This window comes from Cebus imitator, unplaced genomic scaffold, assembly GCF_001604975.1.
Source record: "Cebus imitator isolate Cc_AM_T3 unplaced genomic scaffold, Cebus_imitator-1.0 Scaffold265, whole genome shotgun sequence".
Lineage (NCBI taxonomy): Eukaryota > Metazoa > Chordata > Mammalia > Primates > Cebidae > Cebus > Cebus imitator.
In genome coordinates this window covers 2,407,878-2,424,954 of record NW_016107580.1, presented here as the reverse complement: position 1 = coordinate 2,424,954, position 17,077 = coordinate 2,407,878, and the positions used below count along the sequence as shown (strand labels likewise).

The following is a 17,077-nucleotide window of genomic DNA, read 5'->3' as shown; positions in this document are numbered from 1 at the left end:
CAGTATTATATATTTATACTTCATTGATGAAAGAATAAAATGGCATAATTTCATAATACTTCCCAAACTGCCAGTCTATGCTGTACATAAGTATAATAATCTCTAAGTCTTTTAACAGTTACATTTTTGCTGATTTTCTTTTTATCCTTCTTTAATTATTTAAAAAACCTAACTGATGAAAACTTTCTGAATAAGTCAAAATTTGATTTTTCATAATAGTAATGATGATGATGACTTCTGTGGGGGGAAGAGTTGCTTTCGTCCTAGTGGTTTATCAAACCAGGATGGACAACAGAGCTTTTTCATTTACCAATAGGTTCTTACTAAGTGTTTATCAGTATAATATTGTTCTGCAAACTCTGATTTCTTTATTTCTCTAGCTCATTCTGATTTCCTCTGTCTCATCCTATTTGCCTTGCTATTGTTTAGTTTTTAAATGCAATTTAAAAAGCTATGGAAAACAAAATATCCAGAAAAATGGCCTTCTGGACAATTACTATCTATTATAACAGTGCAGGCCAGCAAAGGCCTAGTTCATTGAGCCTGTTATCAACCAGTGATATGCACATCCACCAACTTCCTAGCTGCCTCTGCTTTGCCTGACTAGCATGCAACCATAGCTTAAGGGCTACATTTTAAAAATTTCACTTTTTTCCTGTTCTTTGCAATTTTACTTACATAAAGATGTATCTAATGGTTGGTCAATCAGCAGCATACAAAATTTTATGACAGCAATTTCCTGCCCATCCAGAAAAGGGAATCCAAGACATGAAAAATGTCTCTTAAAGCTTCCTACTATTTTGTTGCATTCGTACAAATCAAAGCAGCAGAGGACAGTAACCATAAAGAATATTTACTTATGCTAATTTCACCTTGAGAAAGTATGTTATCACTATCTGATTAAATAGAAATGAATCAGAGATAACTGATAAACAAGAAAATAACTACCCTGGAGAAGGTAATATGTTTGTGCTCTTGATGAAGGAAATTATAACACCATTGGGCTCAGACAGATTAATGAATAGGCACTGATTAGCTAAGTAAGAGTCTACTGTAAAGAAAATACAACGTCATTACAATGACATGCTGTCACAATATGGAACACAAAAATTAAAATTATATTTTTAAGAAAGAGGAAGGTATTTAAGATATAATACATTCTAACACATTCATTTTCCTTAGCACCAAGTTCAAACTAAAAGGGCAGCAAACACTACATGAGTTGCATAATATCAGATTACATACAGGATGTTTGACTCATGCTGTCTGGAAAGTTTTGAGAGTATAAAAGACTAAGTTAAAAGTTATGTTTTAATTAAAGACTAGGACTCAGAATTTTACTATGATTTTAATCAGCACAAACTGATGATCAAAAACTTTGTGAATACATTTCTACTTCATGTAATCTAAGCAATGATGTGTGTTGACCAGCTGAATTACAGCTACAATCACATCAACCAATTTCTACTGCCTGTGTATTCCATTTCACAGAACTGTGAAAATGTAACTACTGTGAGGTCAATATTTAGAAATGATCTGGAAGAGGTAGTGCATAGTGAAATCTTCAATATGACCATAAAACTAATGTTGCATCAACATAAAAATGTTCATATTCACCAAGAGGCAGAGCAATAGTCACTAACTTTTCAGAACACCTCTTAGACGATTCACTTTAATTCAATTTAACAAACATATTGAGCACTGAATATATGTCTATTATACCAGATACCAGGAATGCAAAGGTGAATAATCTAAGAGCTCTGTCCTCCACGGAATTTAGAACAAGGAAAACAGATACAATATATAGTATTATAATACAGTTTTAAAAAGCTTTATGAGAATACATAAAAGGGAATAATGAATTCTATCAGATTTACACATGTGCAAACCTTCCTGGTTAAATGTTCCTATTTTATTTTTTTCTTTCAACATTACTGTTCTGTATGCCACCTTAAAATCTTTTGTGGAATATGAGAAAGTATATACATAACAAATGTGAGAACTCTGCTATAGCGCGGTAAAGTAGGAGTAGAGGAGTAGAAGGCGTTAATGTTTGAGCTGGGTCCACCCGGAAGAGAAGCTTATAAAGAAAAAGAACACACTCTTACCCAGACACAGCCCAGAGGCATGTGACACAGGGTGTGTCTGAGTATTGAAATGTGACCTGGAATCACCACAGCACAGTGTAGGTGCACAGGAATACACATCTAGCCCCAAACTAGAAAGGCATACTGGAGTCAGGTCATGAAAGACCTGCTGTGCCATGCCATGCCAGGATGTTCTGATACTTTTCTGTATACAAATTATATATATAATTTGTGTGTGTGTGTATATATGTATATATATATCAGAGGCTTTTAATCAGGAAAGCAGCATGATCGGATTTGTGATTTGAAAGGACACCCCTGGCAGCAATGTGAAGGACAAACTGGGGAGGGTGACCAGAAGTAGGAACAGTCTTTCTGTTCTGTATTAGTCTAGAAAAGGAATCATAAGAGTCTTTCTGTTCTGTATTAGTTTAGAAAAGGAATCATAAGGAGAAAAGATACAAGTGAAGAGAAATCAAAGAATAGGTGGGATATTTCAAAGGAAAAATGAGCAGGCTATGGAGTTTGACTGAATCTTGAGAATGAGAGAGAAGGAAGAACAAGAATGACTAAAGGCTTCAGCAGCATTAGGAGAACTGAGAACTGCAGAATACTCCCTAGATCCTGAGTGACCCACGGCCTAGTTAGTGCCCACTCCCACCTATGCTCTGTCTTTATGGGCAGAATGAGTGCCAGGCTGCAGTACCTCCCTAGACCTGATAAACTACAAGTGAATCTCATGAGAAAACACAAAGAAGCTTTTAGTTTGTAGCAAGGGATATGGAAGGTGTTTTTTCATTTTGCTCAGATCATATTGTTGCATTTATAGATCAATGAAAACCGAAGCTGAAAGTTATAAATTTGCAGTATTAAAAAAATACCTAAGGGATGTATACCTGACAACTAATATGAGAGCTTTTAGAATGACCTCCCAATTGGTTGTTAAATCACTTTTAAATATATATATTAGTTTTAATTTAAAGTCTACATCATTCCACTGTTAAAAACTACCCACTCATCTTAACGTGTACATTTAGCGGGCTACTTACAACATATACATTATGACGCCTATGCTCCAAATGTCACACTGCTGGCTGTAGTCGTGGGCATTGATAACTTCAGGGGCTGACAAACAAGCAGAAATAAAATAATTAATAATACAATAAATGTCTTTTAAATGCTTAAACACAAAGCATGAAAAATGTGCTGATGTGCTGTAATTTATTCCCCCATAGGGAAAAAAGAAACAACAGCAGATGTTAAATGAATAATGCACAGGCCTTAACAACTGATGTCACTGTATCCTCACTCCCATCATTTAGCTTCTAAGGGAACAATGGTGTAAACTGTATAACTAAATGCACTACTCTTTATTCCTTTAAATTGTTAAGAAATGGTTTTACAAAGGTCGTATAGTTATAGAAGACAACAATATCCCAGTCCCTTCCACACAATAGAATTAAATATATGCCTTAAGTGGATGTAACATAATGCAAGCCCAATATGTGGAAATCTGGATTCACAGAAAAACTAAGGCACATGGTTACAAATCACTTTGGTAAAATAATAGCAGCATCACTACTACAACAGAATATGAACTATTTTCTGCATTTTCAAATAAGAAAGCCAAGACAAAGAGGGAACTCCTATATAACCAGATCAAAAAGCCAACTAGTCACAGGATATAGACTATACTAAATATATATGTCTGTATATATAGACATATATTTTTTTTCTTGACACAGGGTCTCACTCTATTGTCCAGGCTGGTGTGCAGTGGCATGATCATGGTTCACTGCAGCCTCAAACTACTAGGTTCAAGGTATCCTCCCGCCTCAGCCTCCTGAGTAGCTAGACTATAGATGCACACCGCCACACCCGGCAAATTATATTTTTTAAAACTGTTTTAGAGATGGGGTCTTGCTGTGTTGCTCAGGTTGATCTCAAACTCCTGGCCTCAAGTGATCCTTCCGCCTCAGCCTCCTGAACAGCTGGGATTACAGGCATAAGACAGCATGCTCAGCTGGCTGCCTTTTAAAAATGTCACAAATGACATTGCAGGAACATGTCTATTGTACCTCTACAGCTAGGAATCAGATACATTGCTTTAAGAAAAAAAATTTTACAAAGTTGTAAGCATAAAAACAAAACATATGTATATATTTCAATAGGACTTTAAAATTTACAAAGTGTTTTTGCCTAAATTATTATTTGTATAAAGTATGTTAAGAATTCCGTGAGGTAGGTATGTGAGCATTTGACTCCCTTTGCCAACAAGGAAACTAAGGTTTAGATATATTAAGTGACTTGCCTAAAGTTACACAACTACAGAGTGCCTCATATAGAAAAGGTATGTTTTTATTTTAGAAAAGTTTCAATCTCTTCTACCTACACATACCTACACCTACACACTTAAACACACACACACACTCACACACACACACACCTTTTATAATAGTAAAAGCAGGCCGGGCACCGTGGCTTATGCCTGTAATCCCAGCACTTTGGGAGGGTGAGGCAGGTGGATCACCTGAGGTCGGGAGTTCAAGACCAGCTTGACCAACATGGAGAAACCCCGTCTCTACTACAAATACAAAAAATGAGCCTGGTATGATGGCGCATGCCTGTAATCCCAGCTACTCGGGAGGCTGAGGCAGGAGAATCGCTTGAACCCGGGAGGCAGAGGTTGTGGTGAGCCGAGATCACGCCATTGCACTCCAGCCTGGGCAACAAGAGTGAATAAAACTCCATCTAAAAAAAAAAGGAAATGATAATAAAAGCAAATGAAATTTCATTTCCGCCTTTTTACTCAGCTTAGTGTTAAAGAAATAAAAGGCAACAAAAAGGTCTCAAAAGATTAAACAGAAGAAAGAATGAGAAAAGGTAAAGTGCAGATCATTAACACTGAGCAATCTGTCTCCAAATGATTGAAAATTGATATTTTCCTTCAAGCTGTTATTTGTATTCGTTAACTCTATTTAAAATCTTTAAATACTGAATCTTTAAAGTTCCAGTTGCTCTATGGCCACATGTCTATGAAAGGGCAAATCCTGTGACTAGATTCAATAAAGGATTTCCAGACTGGTGCAGCACACAGCAGGGGACAGGAATCCCTGGTCCTCGCTCTTTCAGAGTCACCTTAATTATCAGGGGCATTTCGATTTGCACTGTCATCCCGGCCCTCATAGGGATGTAGAGGCCAGAGTAACTGCCAAGAAGCCATTTAGGAAGTCAGCAAAGCTCCACAAACCATCTGTCTTCTCTCTTGTTCACTCACTTGTTATCAATGTAGACAACTAATAAGGAGGCATAAAACTCAGGGTGCTTGAATATATTTTCCCCATGTAACTACAGACCAGATGTCTTTTGCCAACAGGGGGATATGAGCAGAATCTAAAGTAGCCTTTTCCCAAATAAGATAAAACAATTTCAAAACTTTATGCATCAAGTAGACAAAAAAGCAATGAACTAGACATACTCTTGAGCAACAAAAATGAATAAACCACTGACACAACAACATGGATAAGTCTCAAAAGCATGATGTAAGACGAAAGACAGACAGACACAAAAGAGTATGTACTGCATGATTCAGTTTATATCAACTTCTAGATAAGCAGAACTGAGCTGTGGTGATAGAAATCATCAGTGGTTATGGGTGGGGGATTGACTGAAAGGGACACAGAGGAACTTTCCGGGGTAATAGAACTATTCTATATCTTGACTGGGGTGATGATTACATAAGCATTTGTCAAAACTTAAAATTTGTGTATCTTATTGCAAGTAAATTATAATGCTAAAAAGTTGATTTAAAAAAAAATCTACTAAATCTACAAAAAGAATATGTCAAAGACCTATCTTGGTGAATGATTCTCTTAGAGATCGACAGAAGTGGCAAGCAAAAATAAATCAACAATATGGAAGATCTGAGTCACAAAAATAGCGCATTTGATTTAATAAGCACACACAGAAATGTTTATGCTCAACAAACCAGGTATACATACACATTTTAAAAATATCCAATGCATCATTTTCAAAAACTGATCATGTGTTCTGTCACAAAGGAAATTCCTAAAAGTTGAAAACCTCTAAGACGCAGTCACCTACCGCAAGAAAGAAAACCAGACAAACCAAAAGGCTAGGACGACTAACATGCATTCATATGAGTTTCAAACACATCTCAACCACCTGGAAAAATTCTAAAAACACTTCTAAATAATTATTCAATTAAAGAAAAGACTAAAATTTAGTATTTTAAGAGATGAATCACAATTAGAACACCGTATGGCAAAAAAAAAAAAAAGTCAAGGTATTCAGAGGAAAATATACAGCTGTAAATGCATTTCATAGAAAATAAGAAGTCTGATAATAAATATGTATTCAACTTAGGAAGTTATAATAAAAAACAAACCACCAGCCACAGTGGCTCATCCCCATAATCCTAGCAATTTGGGAGGCCAAGGCAGAAGAATCGCTTGAATCCAGGAGTTTGAGATCAGCCAGGGGAACATGGTGAGACCTCGTCTCTAATAAAATTTAAAAAAGAAAAAAGTTATCTGCTGTCTCTTAAAATATAAAAAATAAAAAAAATTTAATTAGCCAGGTGTAGTGGCATACACCTGTGGTCCTAGCTACTCGGGAGGCTGACGTAGGAGGATCACTTGAGCCCAGAAGGTCAGACTGCAGTGAGCCGAGATTATGGCACTGCACTCTAGCCTGGGCATCAGAGCATGATCCTGTCTCAAAACAAAAATTCATTTTAAGTCTACTAACTTACCCATATAGATGGGAGTCCCACATGTGGCCTGCAGCATGGCTTCACTCCTGCTTTGCTTCTTCACCGCTAAACCAAAATCAGTCACCTGAGAGAAGATATTCAAGCACAGTCACCTGAGTTCCTGTCCTAGAGCTCACTCATTCTGAAGATAAGACTTTCAGCACATTGTACCTGCATTGAATTCTGGAGTTCCTGGGGTTGGGATGACTTTAATTGAATCAATAAAAATTTTACTTTTCCTTCTCCACCCACCTCTCTGTATAGAGAAGAAACTGGGTAAAGAGACGCTTGCGTTCTCAAATCTTGAGAGAATCCTGTGATTTAACTGTTCTTGCCTTCCGATTACATTCACCAGTCTAACATCGGAAGCAGTATTTGAAAGAAGGCATTTAAACTTTTTTCAGATTAAAAAAGGTTTTTTTTAAAAAAAGTTCTTTCATTGTAAAATACATTTTGGGTTTAACATATTATCTGTGTTTCTGATAATCAAGTTATGTTCCAGTTTAAAGCATTGTTGTAAATGCAAATCATTATCCCTGTCACAGCACTTACTGAAACTCCCTTTTTAAAATAATTATTTATAATCGGTAAACAGTATATTTTCTTTACTATTATTTCCTTTGTGTTTCTAGTGTATACTAATTAAAACAATTACTACAGCATTAAAAACTACAACAAACATATTAACAGGAAAAAATCACAACAAGAAAGTATTAACTACAAATACACTGGTGGCCTAGTACTGCAACTGTAATCTCTCTGTTCAGTTCTAAATCTTGATCATTAAACATTTAGTTATTAAATATTCAGTATGTGCCTTTGGAATTATCTCCCAAGTTGGAACACCCTTGGACTGAGAGCAGAACAACAGACACATTTATTGATTAAGTAACCAAATATAGCTCTTGGTCCAGAGACAATGAATGCAAAGTTTCCAGTGGCTTATGGAGTAAGAAAATGCTCCTATTTACATGTGATATTCCTATTTTTCTAAACAGATGAATCAATTTCACCATTAGTTTTCATAAATATCTCACTTGAAGCATATGATACATATCTTTCTCTATGGAAAATCCATCCAGACACATGAAATATACAACGTTTCACAGTCCAACTTAGTTCTTTGGAGAGCATCTGTTTCTTCCTTCATCAAATGTTAAGTGAATACATACTATGTTCCAGGCACTACTTCAGATACTAAGTGAATAAGACATACACAATTCCTGCCTTCATGGAGTTTACAATGGAACTGTTATTGAACATTTACTTGGGTAAACCAACAATGCTGTTAAACCTATTTCTGTTACACAGGACTTAGCTTCTGCAACAAAGTGAGTTACTCATAGACAACATTTTATTCCTAAATTAACACATTTATGTATTTTGAAAGCAGCCACTATAATGGTGCTAAATAATGTATCCTATCATTTATTTGACATTAGGGAACACTTAATTTGAATAAAATCTTGAAGAATAAACACTTGGCACATTAATTGTACTTAGGACATAAATATTAATATACAGGAAAATTTTCAATAAGAAATACAGACTGTAGAATTAATTTGTTATCAAAAGCACAGGCAAGGTGTGCTTTTCTTGAAATCTGTAACACATTTACATCAAATTACCAGGCATAATTTTGAAATTAATTAGAATTCAGAGCATCTGTTTGCTTGCTATTAACTAATGATTTAAAATTATTCAAATGAATGTGTACTTTAAAAACACATTCAATAGTTCCACTTAACTTGCAAAATTATTCTTGTCACTTACAACCTCTTGTGAAATTTTTATTTTTTAGCAAAAGCCACTTATTTTCCGGCTTCCCAAACGCTAGCAACATGTGTCTAAAAAGAGGAGGTACTTTGCCATTTTGCTATCAAACTGTTTATAGGCAAGTATTTAGCAACATTGCTAACCTTACCTTTATGTTCAAGTTTATTTCATTGTTATCATCAACAAGGCTGCTTTTAACCAATATGTTTTCCAGTTTCAAATCTCTATGTACAATATCTACCAAGAAAATAAACAACAAATCAAATGAAATGAATAATGGAAAAACAGGAAAGACACATATAGAATAAATATATTTGACAAATTAATATCTACTGTTGAAAAATTCGAGGGCCAAGCATAATCTGTCCTGTTCTATTCTCTTATTTATAAACCCTTTCCCTACATTTCTAACCTTAAGGAGCCATTTTCTTTGACTCCCTCACCTCTACCCATTTCCCTGTGGTCCCAACCAGTTGCTCTTCATGATGAGTGGCCTGGGAAGTGAAGGAGAATCCTATCCATGCTTAGGTATTCCCAGGAGAAGGGAGATCATCTTAGTCACAAACTCAGCCAGGTTTCCCATATTCTTAGGTCTTTAAATATAGGATCACTTCTTTACTTCTATGTATATGTTACTGTCAACATAAACATTTTAACACATTATAACTTGGCTACATATATACAGACTATACTTATTTCAGTATATTTTTCTACAACATCAACACACATTTTCCTGCTCTTTATGTATTAAAATAAAAACCAAACAAAACCTCTTGAGAAACAAAATCTCCAGCTGAACATGTCAGAGCTCAGGTACAATTTTTATGTACATACAAACAACCATGTACCAAACACTTCCTTTGCAAATAATTAATTCAGTTCATATCCATTGCAATCATTTCCCTAGACTTAAAAAGTTATACACATAATTGCTAGAGGAATGTATTGAATGAGTCCTGAACTGGCAATTATACCTAATCATTTATAGCTCCATTACACAATTCCCAGGCTTTGTTTTTGGAATTTTTATTGTTTCAATTGCTCTTCTTGTCCCTTTGAACATAAATATCACACAGCCTTAACAAATATATCATTATGTTTTGATCCTTGGCAGGGCAGATCTCCCTGTTGCCTCCATTGTTCTTCTTTTTCATTATTGTCTTGACTATTTTTACCCATTTGAGAATAATCTTATCAAGTTCCATGAAAAATGCTGCTAAGATTTTGTTTGGAATTACACTGAATTTATAGCTTTTTAGGGAAGGACTGACAATAGCATAATATTAAGCCCTTGAAAAAATTGTTTCCCTCTGCCTGGAAAGCATGCCTTTTCAATTTTTTTCTGAGTTTGTATTCCTCAGATCAAATATTGCTCCTTCAGTGAATTCTTTCCTGACTTTCCAAGCCAAATGAGGCACTTAGACTCCTGTAATCCTTGAGCTTTATGTGGCTTTCCATTAGAGAGATTATCATGTTGAATTAAAATTTGTTTTCAATACTCAATCTCTCACAGCCCATGTTCCTTGGAGGGCAGGGACCTGGTCTTTTAATCTTTGTAATCTAGGACCAATCACAATGCAGTAGGTGCTCAGGAACTATCTGCTGAATGAACCACTGGGTTCCAGTACCAGCTCTGTCACACCAAACCATGTCACCGCACCTCTCTGGAACAAAGTTTTTGTTCATCTGCAAAATGAGAAGGTTGTAAAGTCACATGTAAGCCAAACTAACCTTGAAGGAAAAATAAAAACAGGGGGAGGAGCAGCAGTAACACCTAAGAATAGTAAGGCTATTTGAATAATTTTTAAATGTAGTTTTTAAAGTACTGTGAAACCACTCTGTATGATACTATAATGGTGGACAAATGACATTATGTATTTGTCAAAACCAACACCAAGAGTGAATCCTAATATAAGCTGTGAACTTTGGGTGACAATGATATGTCAATGCAAAATATCACTCTAGTGGGGAATTTTGGTAGTGGGGCAGGCAGGTTGTGTATATGTGGGAGCAGGGAAGTATACAGAAAATCTCTCTACCTTCTGCTCAGTTTTGCTGTGGATCTAAAACTGCTCTGAAAACAAAGTCTAAAAAGACAAAAAAATTCCTGCAAGATACAGATTTTAATGTTATGATTAATATATATTTTTGGAAACTTCACCTTTACCATTGATTTGTCTACTTTTGATGTTATAACATTAGCTGCTTTTCAAACTGTTGAATAAAAAATGTTCATAATTTCATCTTCGGTCATATATGATGTATTGTATACCTGCCTTGTTTCTAATTAAAACGTACCTACAAAGAAAGTTAAAAAGAAAAAGATTTTTTTTTTTTTTTTGAGATGGAGTTTCGCTCTTGTTACCCAGGCTGAAGTGCAATGGCGCGATCTCGGCTTACCACAACCTCCGCCTCCTAGGTTCAGGCAATTCTCCTGCCTCAGCCTCCTGAGTAGCTGGGATTACAGGCACGCGCCACCATGCCCAGCTGATTTTTTGTATTTTTAGTAGAGACGGGGTTTCATCATGTTGACCAGGATGGTCTCGATCTCTTGACCTCGTGATCCACCTGCCTCGGCCTCCCAAAGTGCTGGGATTACAGGCGTGAGCCACTGCGCCCGGCCAAGAAAACGATTTTTTAAACTAACAATTAAATCTTCTATATTAGCAGGTGTCTTTATATGACTATGAATCTGGAATACAATTACCCTTAAACAAAAGTGACATCAGTATTCATGGAGTCAATGAGCTGGATAACCCTCTTCTTACCATTATTGTGAAGATACGCTATAGCTGATGCGAGACTTTGAATGATCCACCTTGTCTCATTCTCTGAGAAATGCCCTTTCCTATCCAGAATTTCTTTGAGTTCTCCATCCTCACAAAGCTCCATCACAAGGTACATTTTCTGACATTATATATATAAAAGAGAGACCAAATTATGTATCTGGGGACCTTTAAAATGTTATATATCACATATACAATCACAGTCATAATCATGATTTATTCATTCAAAAATATTATTTATCATGTACAAGATACCCAAGAAGCTCATAAATAGTTATCATTACAATATCACGGGATAAGTGCTAATGGCTCCAAATGCCATGGAGTTACAGAAGAGGGGCAGCCTCTGTCTGAAGAACAACCCTTGAGAAGAAATATTAAGGCGAGGTCTGGATGTCTGAATAGGGATTTATAGATAGAGAATGTGGGAAGGAATAGGCAGGGCACATGGTATTTGCAAAGACTCCATAGTCTAAAATAGCACCAGCTGTTAAAAGAATAATCTCAGTGTTAATAAGGTGGAAAGCTTGGTAGGGTGGAGAAGAATGTTATGGTGAGGGGTGAGGCTAGAAAGAACAGGTTGGGGCCAGGTTGTAAAGGGTCATGGATATCATGATAAGGAGTATGAATTTTTTTCCCATATGCAACAAGGAGCCACTGAAGACTTTTAAGCTAGTGCCGGGGTTGTGGGGGGGCAAGTGTATGATATTACCAACTTTGCATATCTAAATGAACACACCAGCAATAATGTAGAACAAGGCTCAACAAACCTTTGCGATAGAGACCAGACCCAATAGCAAATATTATTGGTTTTGCAGGCCATGGAGTCTCTTTCACAGCTACTCAGTGCTATTCTGTAGCATGAGAAAGCAGCCATAAACGACACAATAGACTTGAAGATTTACTTATAGACTTGAAAATTTCAGGTTTATAGAATTTTCACGTCATAAAATATTACTCTTTTACATTTTTGCAACCATTTGGAAATGTAGAAACTTAGCTTATGAGCTATACAAAAACAGGCAGCAGGCCCAATGTGGCTCTCAGACTGTAGTATGCTGACTTTTGTTTATAGAGGGTAGACATGAGGCATAGAATAGAGACAAGAAGGAGGGAAATGAAAAGATTTTAAAATGCCAACAAGAAAGAAACAGTGGGACTTAGTGACTAATTGGGTATGAGTGATAAGAAGTCATGGCTGAAATGCCTCTTCCATATTTCCTGTTCAGGTAGGGGCATGTTAAGATCACTTGAGGTATTCTAACAGCCAAGTCATCTATTGAGTCAAAAAAGATTCGCAGACAACTAAAAAGCAAGTCTTTTTCACTCATATTTCTATTCAAACACAGAGTACCCTTTATGTCTCCAATATAACCTACGCTGCCAGATTTTTGTTGTTTTTAAGATCTTGGGGTCTGATTTTGTTCTTATAAGCACTGTTAGTGCAACTTCTGTGTTCAATCAGTAAGTATGAAAACAGGAAGCAAAGGCTAACATCCTTTCTTCCTATAGCACAATTCAGATTTACTGTATCTCAGGCAGTTTTAGAATTTCAAAAGTAACTGTAAAATCTAACATATAAATAAGCTTTTGAACTGGACTGTATTTTTTCCATTGACAAGACTGTACAGTTCACTGGTACATAAAATGATAAGCAAACTATTTGGAAGGAAAAGTTGGATTAGCAGTACTTGAAATATAAATTGATGTCAATTTTAAATATGTAAGTTGGTCAAAGTTATATAAATGTAAACTATAGCCTTTTTATACTTATTAGAAACAACTGTGTAGACCTGGAGAACATTTAGACTCACAAGAAACCATAGCATAGTCAGTCTGGATGATCAGTACCATGGCACAACCAATCAGGTAGCAATTTCTATTAACACTTAAGATGGCTTCAATAGAAGGTCTACATTCTTGTGTGTGTTTATGAGGCAGAGGGGGACAGATCTGACCTACATGAATCAAGGGCAAGCAATACATTTGAAAAATAACAGATGATGGTTTCCTCTGCCTTCAAACTTATTCTAGATTTTGACTTCTGCTTGTGCCCGTAATGGAGTAACAAAGACCAGACTTATCTTCCCACCCGAAACAACTTACTGGACAAAATATATAAAACAATAATTTTTAGACATAAACATCAGGCAGTATAAGGTAGTTATCCCTGAGAGAGAGGAAACAAATGAGGCAGTCCCCATGAGTCCTCTGGCTTGCTGTCTGGAGAGTTTCCAGACCACAGAACAGGGAGAGGGAATCTAAGCAGAGCCTAGCAGTCTCCATCAGTAGAGGGCATGGAGCTGGAAGCCTAGGAAGGCCAAGACAATTAAAGTTCACAGGACAGAGCAGCAAAGAGGAGAATGCTGTACAGAGAGAAATCTTCAGAGACTTGCAGAGGATCCCTCAATTCTTCAGGAGAATACAAATCAACACATGTATGAGGAAACTACCCAAAGCTGGGACAAAAATATGCAAAAGGGGCGAGGGAAGAATCACTGGAGGTTACACACAGCCAGGAACAGTTGTGTTCCCATGAGCCAGAGGTAAACCTCGTAATTCATAGAGTACTCGGGAGAGCGCTCAGTAACAGGAAAAACTTAGACCGAGACTAAAGGTTGCTCTGGTGCCACCTAATGAAACTTAAAGAAAGCTTCAAAAGTATCAAAAGTTTTTCCAAGTGACTTAACTATATCCTAGAATAAAGCTTAAGAATAATCATTAGAATATTAAAGTATCTAGCACCCAACAAGGTAAAATTTACAACATTTGGCATCTGGCCAAAATTAATAGGCATGTAAGGTAGCAGGAAAATAGAACCCATAATGAAGGGGGGAAAAACAATGAATTGAAGCTGACCTAGAAATGATACCCATGATAAAATTAGTAAAAACAGACATTAAAACAGTTACTATAACTCCATTCAAGAAGAATGAGGGAAGACAGCATGTTAAGTAGACACACGGAATATATACACAGTTTTAAAAACCAAATCAAACTTCACCGGAAGAGATTAACATCACATACAATGCTATAGACAGAGATTACTGAATCTGAAGACAACAACGGAAGCTATACAAAATGAAACAAGGAGAGAAAAAAATGATTTTAAAAAATGAACAGAGCCATCAGTAGACTGTAGACAATATCAGGCAATCTAACTTGGAGACTGCAAAGTGGGATGAGGGGAAGGCAAATACAACTTTGAGGAAATAATAGCCCCCAATTTCCTAAATTTGATGAAAACCATAAACTCACAGGTCCATGAACCCCAAACACACAAAAAATGAAGAAAATGATATCAGGTACATTATAATCAAATTGTTTAAAACTGATGATAATAAACACAATTATTATTTAAAAAAAATTTTTTTTTTAAGATGGCATTTCACCATGTTGCCCAGGCTGGTCACAAACTCCTGAGCTCAAGCGATCCACCCGCCTTGGCCTCCCAAAGTACTGGCATTACAGGTGTGAGCCACTGTGCTCGGCCGAAACAAAACTATTCTAAGAAGATTTGGGGATAAAAGAAATCATAACTCTAAGACTGAAAAGGGCAAAGAAGACTTTTGGCATCGCTGCCATATACTGCTCTCATAAAGGATAACTGTGGTCTTAAAGAATCAAGCATAATGCACAACCCGAATTGACTATTACTACCTTAGAGACTGGCCTAGGAGACAAAGAACAATAGCTAACATTTAATGAGACAGACGCTTTATATCAGTTGTCTCATTTAGTCCTTCAACATCAACCAAGTGAGGTCAACACTATTACTAAGCCCATTTTACAGATGAGGAAACTGAAATATGGACAACCTGAGTAACCTGTCCATGTTCTCATGGATAATAAAGAAGTGGTAGAGCCAGGATTCAAATGCGCAGGCAATATGATCCAGAGTCCACATGTCTAATCTGTACATTATTCTTCTAAGAGAAAACACCCAAGCCCACAAGCATTAAACAATCTGGAGGCAGAATGGCAAATAATCCAGGCTTTTGAATGACTCTAAACACAAATTACAGGTAAAGAGAAGAATGACAACATCTAGGGAAATAAGAAGATAAAACACATTTGTAAGACATAGATGAAAAAATATCTTCTACACGCTGTAGTGATAGATACCAATTTGATTATGTAGTTAACTTTACAAAATTATGAAAATATTCCAATAAACTTTAACAGAGAAACTGGTTTAAAATATCTTCTACACACTGTAGTGATAGATACCAATTTGATTATGTAGTTAACTTTACAAAATTATGAAAATATTCCAATAAACTTTAACAGAGAAACTAAGGATCAAAGCAAAAGGAAAGGCACCTCTAAGAAATTTCTAATCACTATTTGGTTGTGTATGAAGTTGTTGTAATTCTAAACATTTGTTTTCAACATGCCACCCAGAACATATTACTGAAGACATCAATCTAGTCATCAGATGTCTAATTATACAATCAATAATAAAAGTCCTCCAGAATGTTCTCATCAATCTCCAGTGACAGACTCATGCCAAGGACATAAGCAACTGTGCCCCAAAGGGATTACTTCAGAATGGAATGATATTCATTTTATAATAACAACTTTAAAAATGCAGCATCTAATACAGCTTTACCTTTGGTGTTTCAAATACTTGTTCCAGATGTATGATGTGTTCATGTTTTACACTTTTCAGAATGTTCACCTCTCGTTCAAGTAACTTCACAGCAGAGCTTCCAGCCTTAATCAATGAAGAAACATAGATTTCACATAATGAAAATCACTCCTACATTCCTTGATACAAAAGTTAGTTGTTTTATATGTTTTCCTACTTTTTTCTTTTTTCTATAACTTCGTATTTGAAGTGAATTCCTACATTTTTTGAGATGTTTCTTTTTCAAATGATATCATGCCATTTATTCCCATGATCAGATTAAATTATGCCCCTTCTTTCCTTTTTTCAATTTTAAGTTACATATAATTTGGCCTCAAGCCACAGCTGTTTCTTGAATTGTTTCTATAACTTAGCTACAACATGGTATCTGTCCCCTCACAAAATTACTAAAATTACTCCAATTTTTAATATGCTTTTTGATATTTCCTTTAAAAATATGTCAATCCCTTGATGTTAGCATAATAAAAACAAAATCTACTTCCAATTACATAAGTTGGGGAAGATAAAAAGTTTTTCTTTTGTTTTGTTGTCTTGTTTTGATTTGATTATACAGATACACATGCACACACAGATATATGTGAAAAATAACAGGCAATGAGATTCTACACTTGGCTCTGAAGAGAGAGAGAGAGAGAGAGAGAGAGAGAGAGAATTGCAAATAGGTATGCTATTATAAACCCAAAAACAGAACCCCTAACCCTACCTAACACCAAAGGAGCAAAGGAAATGACATCTCAGGTAGCACTTAGGATGCCTATCTGTAGTTTTAAAGAATTCTAAAGATTTCTAGAAAGGCTCATAATCCCTTTATTAAGACTGCTATGTTACCTTACTAATCTTTAGGGAGAAATGGTATGTAATTTGCTACAGTTTCTTTTAAATAATACATAGCGCCTATCATCACAAATCCAAGGGGGGAACACCATAATGTTGTTTGTTTTTTCCCAGGCACAGAAATGAAAAAGGGTGATAAAATGATCAGGTGTAAAGTCTGAGGTCTCAG

The 17,077-nt window shown here is 35.9% G+C and overlaps 1 protein-coding gene across 5 annotated transcripts in view; it reads right to left on the bottom strand.

Moving 5' to 3' along the window:
* The window catches only part of STK33 (serine/threonine kinase 33), a 194,334-nt gene that overhangs the window by 38,892 nt on the left and 138,365 nt on the right, over positions 1-17,077 (bottom strand). For all 5 annotated transcript variants that reach the window (XM_037728430.1, XM_017500333.2, XM_017500334.2 and 2 more), the window contains 5 exons: positions 16,036-16,140; positions 11,406-11,544; positions 8,786-8,874; positions 6,862-6,946; positions 3,137-3,212 (listed from right to left, as the gene is read on the bottom strand). In XM_037728430.1, the coding sequence (XP_037584358.1) occupies positions 3,137-3,212; positions 6,862-6,946; positions 8,786-8,874; positions 11,406-11,544; positions 16,036-16,140 (494 nt within the window). The remainder of the gene's footprint in view (positions 1-3,136; positions 3,213-6,861; positions 6,947-8,785; positions 8,875-11,405; positions 11,545-16,035; positions 16,141-17,077) is intronic.